At 49.2% G+C, this 7831-nt stretch overlaps 1 protein-coding gene across 1 annotated transcript; it reads left to right on the plus strand.

Annotated features, from left to right (window-relative positions):
• The first annotated feature begins 265 nt into the window (after window positions 1-265).
• Window positions 266-3830, plus strand: LOC124978783 (protein S100-A15A). The gene is made up of 3 exons (XM_047542629.1): window positions 266-358; window positions 1493-1677; window positions 3654-3830. Exons 2-3 carry the CDS (start codon window positions 1528-1530, stop codon window positions 3828-3830), a joined length of 327 nt encoding a protein of 108 aa, XP_047398585.1. The 5' UTR covers window positions 266-358; window positions 1493-1527.
• The last annotated feature ends 4001 nt before the right edge of the window (window positions 3831-7831 follow it).

The following is a 7831-nucleotide window of genomic DNA, read 5'->3' on the forward strand; positions in this document are numbered from 1 at the left end:
CTTTTGTGATTCTTAGATGCTACAGATCCTGCTTCGGGGGCAGGTGGGTCCCTGAAACTGGATGAGTTCATCTTAGCAATAAGTGTTGTGATGTCATCTCAGGAATGCTGTTGAGGCTCCATCCAGTTGCTGAGGAACCTGGGGAGAAGCACACACTGGCATAACTGGAGGCACCAGCTACGCGCAGGATGTGGGGCCTGGTCAGGGGTCCTCTGCTCACACAACTACCTCCTGCTTGAGCTTGGGACTCTCCAGGATCAACAAAGGCTGTACTGGGAATCTGGAGCAGCCCGGCTCCAACAGCAACAGGTCAACATCTCTTCCAAGAAAACCACAGGAGAAGGGTGGGCTGTGCTGGGTGAGTAGGTTCTGGAGAGCAGAGATGGCAGCCTACTGTTTTGGAGAATATGCAGTGTGGATGGGCGTCCCAACAGCGTAACTGTGAGGCCCTAAGCAAAGCAGCATTTGGGTTTGTTCCCAAGGACATAGGTTTGGGTCTGACTCCAGGTGGATCAGTTGTGTGATCTTGAGAAACTTCTTAACCCTTTTGGGTTTCATCTCCCTTCCCCCGCAGGAAAATAGGGGTAATGGGTCCCACCTTCTAGGGTCATTGTGAGGATTAAATGGGATAATGTGTAGAACGGGCTTTGTTGCCTGGCGGGTTCCATAAGTGTAGAAGCAGCACCCGAGACAAGGTACAGAAATGTGGTCATGATTCTCACCTGCACAGGATTCAGGGAGGACGGCTGGATTCCCCAAACTGGGGTCTCATCTCCATCTCCATAGGAAGTGGGGTGCAGCAGGTCATAGGTGTCAGAGTGCCAGGTGGGCTCTGCATAGAGGTGGTGGGACGGCCATCGGATTAGAGGGTGGAAGGCACGTTCTGTTGGCACATCAGCTCCTAGAGAGGTCCATGCAGCAAGGGGATGGTAGGGCAAAGATGTCAGTGCATGTGTTGTCTGTATATTTAAGCAGGAAAGAAAACAGCAGAAATGCAAGAACAGGACTGGGTTTCGCGAGTACTACGATTTTTTTACTATTGTGCTTGTGGTACAAAACTGTTAATGGCAGGTAAGGGGATACTGTCTTTTCAAGGATTTAAAAATTTTCATTGTAAGCAACATAAACACTGTCTTGTTTCAAAAAGTCTTTAGTATCTCCTCATTCTTTGACTGCAGGTGACTCTTAAACCCAGGTGGTTTGGCGGGGAGGAGGACACAGCTCCTGCACCCAGGATGCCTGTCCTCTTTAGTCCAAGTGAGGGGACACTGTTATGTCCTGAAATTTTGCTGGAAATCTTCTTGCAGGGCAGTGACTTTGAGTCAAGTTTGCAAGGGGCCAGGTGGATTGCAGGAAAGATGCCTGAGACTAGGTGCTGAGTGTGGGCAGGAGGAGGAGGGCAGAGGCTCTGGGAGGAAGCATCCATTCTGCTGTAGATTGACCCAGACCAGATCTTCCACTCTCCCCAGCTGCTCTACCCCTGCATCCCCAGATCTGAACCCTGTCCCAGTTTGGGACCTAGAAGTCATGCCAGACACACCAGTGGAGGAATCCCTCTTCCAAATCATCCACTGCTACCACCAGTATGCAGCCCGTGAAGGGGACGTGGAGACCCTGTCCCTGGAGGAGCTGAAGGCCCTGCTCATGGACAATGTACCCCGCTTCATGGAGACCTTGGTGTGTAGGGTCTGGGATCAGGGTGGGGGATGAAGAGGGGATGGCCGTAGGGTTGGTTATGGGGTTTGAGGGGAGTGTTGGAAGTGAGTGGCGAGGGTGTTGGGAAGGGAGCTGACGTCCCTGAGAATCTCCAAAGGGAAGTGAGGGAGTACAGGAGGGCAGGACCTGCCCAGACTTACTTCTTGTCCTTCCCTCTCTCTGCCTGGCTCACTCCAGTCCAAGAAACTCAGACCTAGCCCTCAAACTGTCCGTCCCTCTGTCCATCTTGCTTGCTGAGTACAGGCCCTAAATTCTTCCCTCTGTTCACAGGCCCATTCTGTCAGTGACTGCCCCAAGCCCTGGACCACCTCACCAAGCCCTTCGAGCCCCAGCTCCTTTTCCTTTCATTCTGCTCCCCGGGCCTGGAGGGGAGCATAGTTTAGGCTGTCAGGGCCATCTGAGGACAGGTAGGGGTAGGAAAAGGTAACTTTCCCTTTCACCTCCTCTCCCCCGAGTTTCTCAGATATGGTTGAGCCCAACCCACCCCTTAGGGCCTGCCCACCTTTTGTTACCAGGCCCAAGAGATCCTTGGGGACTGTAAGGCCCACTGGAGTGTTTGTGGGTGCTACCCTCTGCCCTCTCTCCCAATTCTGAACAGTCATCTCATCTGAGATATCAGATTCAACCACCGACTCAAGGTCATCTCTGCTACTAACTGGGAAAGAGCAGAGGAGACAGTCTTGCTCTCTGTTGACTGGAGCGTACCTCTGAGAGCTTTGAGTAGGGGAGCTGGGGTGATTAGTCATTTCTTTCCAGGGAAAACTGTGGGGCTGTGCCTAGACCACTCCCCCCAGGCCCTCCATACATAGGGCTCACAGTTGCACTTAGGTATAAGTACAGGGCCCTTGAGGACAAACACTTGGGCCCAGGTAGCAGGCTTGATGAAAGTGGCACAGGTGAAGGAAGCTGGGGAGAGCCTGCTCAAGGCAGGAAACCTCCAGCTCTTCTCTGGTGAATCGGCTGAGTGGAGGCAATAGGGTTATAGGAATAGCAGATGGTGGTGGGCGGTGAGGGGAGAGAGACCACGAATCTGCCTGCAGGGATGGAGGGTTGCCCTCCAGGCCCACAGCTGCCCCGTGCAACTGCCTCCTTCCCCTAAATGCTTCCCAAATACTCCACACTGTGTTGGAGCACCCATTCCTGCCAGACAAATCTTACTGAAACCTGCTTCACCTGCCACTGCCTGCTGTCTCGCCATGCCCACCTTGCCTGACCCATCTCCTTGCTGTGCTTGGACCGCTGACTTACTCATGTTGTCCCTTCTTCCTCAAATGCTGCTTTCCTCTCCCCGATCAATGCCAAACCTCAGTCTCAGAGCCACATCAGGAATGTGGGACACATCCTAGACAGCTCTGAGGCTCATGGCTTTGTCCTTTCCCTCTGTTCTCTGTGTAGGTGACATGACAAAGTGTCATTAACAATTCCTAGGCAGATACTGAAGTGTGCAAACATCTGATCTCATTTGGTGCTGGCTGTACAGTTCTGCTGGGGATGCAGATATGAGTGACAGGTAGACCCTGCTCTGGGGGAGCTCCCAGTGTGGAAGAAGAAGACACACCCTTGCCTTCAGGAAGCCTGCTGGGTGTCCCTCCAGGGAAGCTTGCAGTGCAGCTGGGAAACCAGGTTTCCACAGCCACTGATAGTGGACACAGAGTGTGTCTGGAGGCACCATGCTGCTCAGCACAGCCAGGCCTGTACTCAGTCTGCGAACAGTGCTGTTTACTTCCTCCTTTTGTGTCCATGCTGCTCCAGTGACACGAGGCACCCATCTTCAACCCGATTTTGCAGCATGTGGGTGTCCTAGTCACTATTTAAGTGAAGTGTTTCCTGCAAGGCCCTTGTGGACAGGGCACACTGCTGTTACCCTGCAGGTGGTGGGGGGCCTGGTGGTTGGGCTGCATGCTTGGTGGGTGGTTGACCCTCTGCCCACTCTTCAGGGTCGGAAGGAGCCGTACTATATCACAGAGTTGTTCCGGGCAGCAGACAAGAACAAGGACAACCAGGTCTGCTTTGAAGAATTCCTCTACATCTTGGGCAAGCTGGTGAAAGATTACCACCTGCAGTACCACCGACAGCTGTGTGCCCATTACTGCACCCAGCATAGTCTCTACTAGAAGGAGTACAGGCAGTCTCCTGCCCAGTGGAGCCTGCTTCCAGGAGGAAGTGTGACCTGACTCCAGGCTGCCGATGGAGAGCTCTGCTGTGTGTGTGAGCACACACATGTACAATCTCATACACATTTCTGGGCAACTTATGGTTCTGGGCATCCCCAAAAGGTCCAAAAGAGAAGATTTGGTTGCTGGGGAGCACTCATTTTGGATGGGAGATACAACTTCCGCCTTCAGAGTGCCCCTGTCTGATGAGGGAGTCACAGTCCCTGAACCCATGTATTCTAGTTTAAGCGGGGAGACAGCCCCTGCCCTCAGCTATCAGCTGGTGAGAAGGAGGCTCTTCTTTTTGGCAGGTGACCCTCTAATAAAGAAGCCATGCCTCACCAATCATGTTACTGACTCTCTCTGTGCACATATGGGACAGAAGGGGAGCCATGTGGGCAGGACTACACTGAACATGGACCCCATTTTTGAAGGTGTCCCTACTCAGAATGAGAGCTTCAATGACCCTGTATATCAAGGGACTGGCCTGGGCTTGGGAAGGGACCAGGGTGGGGAGAGGAGCGCATTTTAAAAGAGGGAACAGCAGTGGAGACATGTGTGGTATGTCCAGGACAACAGAAAGCTTGCCTGGAAATGAATATCCAAGGAGAATAAACTCAACTCTGTTTGAATAGGCGAGTCAGGACAAGACTCTCTCTCTTCCTCCTTTCCTTATTTCTTTCTTTCCTTCTTCCTTTCTCCCTTTCTTTCTTCCTTCCTTCCCTCCCTTCCTCTCTCCCTTCTTTCTTCCTTCCTTCCTTTCTCTTTCTTTTTTTAAAAAACTATTTATTTATTTTATTTTTTACAGACTGCATTTTGATTCATTGTACACACAAATGGAGTACATCATTTTGTTTCCATGGCTGTACGTGATGTAGAGTCATACCATTTGTGTAATCATACGTGTACATAGGGTAATGATGTCTGTCTCATTCCACCATTTTTCATACCTCCCTCCCTCACATTTCCTTCTACATAATCTAAAGTTCCTCTATTCTTCTCTCACTCCCATTCACCCCCATTATATATCATCATCCACTGCTCAGGGAAAACATTTGACCTTTGGTTTTTTGGGATTTCACTTAGCATGATATCCTCCAATTCCATCCATTTATCTGCAAATGCCATAATATTATTATTCTTTATGACTGAATAATATTCCATTGTGTATATATACCACCATTTCTTTATCCATTCATCTGTTGAAGGGCATCTAGGTTGCTTCCACAATCTAGCTATTGTGAATTGAGCTGCTATAAACATTGATGTGGTTGCGTGACTGTAAAATGCTGATTTTAAGTCCTTTGGGTACTCTTTCTTTCTTTCTTTTTTTTTTATTGTAAACAAATGGGATACATGTTGTTTCATGTTTGTACATGGCGTAAAGGCATACCATTTGTGTAATCATAAATTTACATAGGGTAATGTTGTTTGATTCATTCTGTTATTTTTTCTCTTTCTTTCTTTCTTTCTTTCTTTCTTTCTTTCTTTCTTTCTTTCTTTCTTTCTTTTTCTTTCTTTCTTTCTCCCCTCCCTCTTTCTTTCTTTCATGTGGTACTGGGGAATTGAACCCAGGGCTTGGTTGTGTATGCTAGCCAAGCACTCTAACACTGAGATACAATTCCCAGACCCAGGACAAAATTCTGGGTGTCATGGAAAGTTGAGCATTGGGGTTTGGACTCTCTCTATTAGGTAATGGAACCCTGAGTGGCTCATTAAGGTGGGGGAGCACGTGACCATCCCTGTACTTTCAGAAGCTACTTGGGGACCACAGGGATAGATCAGACAGGGGAGAGGCTAGGGACCCATTAGGAGACTCTTTTTTTTTTTTAATATTTTCTTTGATTGTTGATTGACCTTTATTCATTTATTTTTATGTGGTGCTGAAGATGGAACCCAGTGCCTTACACATGCTAGGCAAGTGCTCTACCACTGAGCCACAACCCCAGCCCCTCCATTAGGAGACTCTTGCATAGCCTGGGCACAGGGCAATGAGGACAAGGTCAAAGTCTGTATGCAGGGTTACAAAGGAGGGAGTAGACACAAGAGAAGTGGGAACATAAAGCCCCAGACCTTGGTGACAAACTGAGGGAGCCGAGGGATCCAGAACGAGGCCAATGTTTCAGGCATTGATGATAGGGGAAGATGATGATGGTAATTGGCACTGGCATTTTGGGTGTTGGGGTGGGGAGCCAGTGTGCCAGGGAGGATTGTGCATTAGGCTTTGTACATGCTGAGTCAGAGGTGGAGACAGGGGCAAAGTTGATGGTCAAGCCTGGCAGAATGGTAGACACCTGTCATAGGAAGAGCAATGAGCAGAATCTGGGAGACTGTCAAGCAGTGAAGACTTCCTGGAGGAGGAAAGGTTAGGTCTGGTTTTTACTAATAAAACATAATGATGGATGTGGGTGTTACTCCTGTCTCTGAGTTGTTCATGACTCAAGGGTCCAAGCCCTCTTGTGGTCCCTGAACCCTCCCAACAGAGACCTGTCCCTGCCCCATCTGTGTTGTATCCGTATCCCTCTCCCCTGGAGCCTAGGAATTGGAGGCAGAATTCCACAGGGAGGATTTCATCTGCCTTCAGGCCCTGCTGGAACCCATCTTGGTGGATTTTCTTTTCTGAGGATGAGTCTGGGAGCTGGTGTCCTGAGCTTATTGTGATCAAAAGGATGGATTTTAGAAGAATGACAGGACATCATTGCATTGTACACCTCTGGGAAGAATTTTGCATCCCATTTCTCTCTTGGTCTTTCCCTATCCAGGGGCATTCTTTTTTTCAGTACTGAGGATTGTGCCCAGGGGCACTTTACCACTGAGCTACATCCCCAGTACTGTTTATTGTGAGACCCGGCCTTGCTAAGTTGCACAGGCTGGCTTTGAATTTGTGATCCTCTTACTCAAGGGGCATGTTCTGTTACACTGTAGTTCTATTTCACTCTCCCAGTCCTGAACATGCCCTTAAACCAGCATCAGCACAGGTTTGGCTCAGCAAGTGTCAACAGGAAGGGGTCTGCTGGACTGGAGACCCAAGACTCTCCCTCCCGCAGGACCCCTTGGTCAAGTCTTAGTCCTGTCATGGAGACTGAGTTATTCAGACCACTCTTCCTCAAGATCCAGGGGAGAGGCCTTGCTGCCTGTCTCACCTGAGATGTGTTGGGCTCCACTGGCCTCTGAGGACTTAACAAGGGTACTCAGGATGAGTCCCTTTTGCCTCCCTCCATCCCCTTCCTGGGGATTTCTCCACCACTTCTGCAGGTTCTGTCTTCACTTCCTCAGCCTGGGGGAATGGGCTGAGTCAGGTCTGTTAGGACACATACTGGGGATTGGTCTCTTTCCTGTAAACACGGCCAGGTTCCGCATCCCCTAAGTTGCCCCATTTCCTTCAGGCTGTTTACAGGTTCTACCTTTTCCCCAACATGTTTACCCAATTCTTGGTACCCATATTCTGTGGGTTCAGCTCAGTCTTCTACACTCTGAAGCTCCCAAGTCTAACTATTCAGAGGGTTATATGTATGTTTAGTGGGTGACAGTTCATAGTCTCATTGGCCAGTCTGAACAGGATGCTAGAAGGAAACCAGCACTCAAGACTGCCTTTAGTTTCCTGGAGGAGGACCTTAAACAACACCTCATGTCTCAGTTTCTCCATCTGTCAAACAGGGATAATTATACCAGTAACACCCACTTTTTTAAGGTTGCTGGGAGTACCAAATGAGTCAGTCAGTGGATGTAAACACATTTTGAAAATATGTGACACTTTGGGATAAGGTGGTGTATGGCAGGTCATATAGGATAGTCCCTGAAGAATAATATATGCAATTTATGGGCTGATCACTGGTTGAAAACTTGTCATGACATATGGCAGAAAGGGCACTATTTTCTTACCTAGAGGTTGATTCACCTCTTGTCAAGGAAGTTAGAATGCATTTGGTTGATGGATTTATATACCCTGCCTTCTTCCCCAA

The sequence above is a fragment of the Sciurus carolinensis genome, chromosome 1, assembly GCF_902686445.1.
Source record: "Sciurus carolinensis chromosome 1, mSciCar1.2, whole genome shotgun sequence".
Lineage (NCBI taxonomy): Eukaryota > Metazoa > Chordata > Mammalia > Rodentia > Sciuridae > Sciurus > Sciurus carolinensis.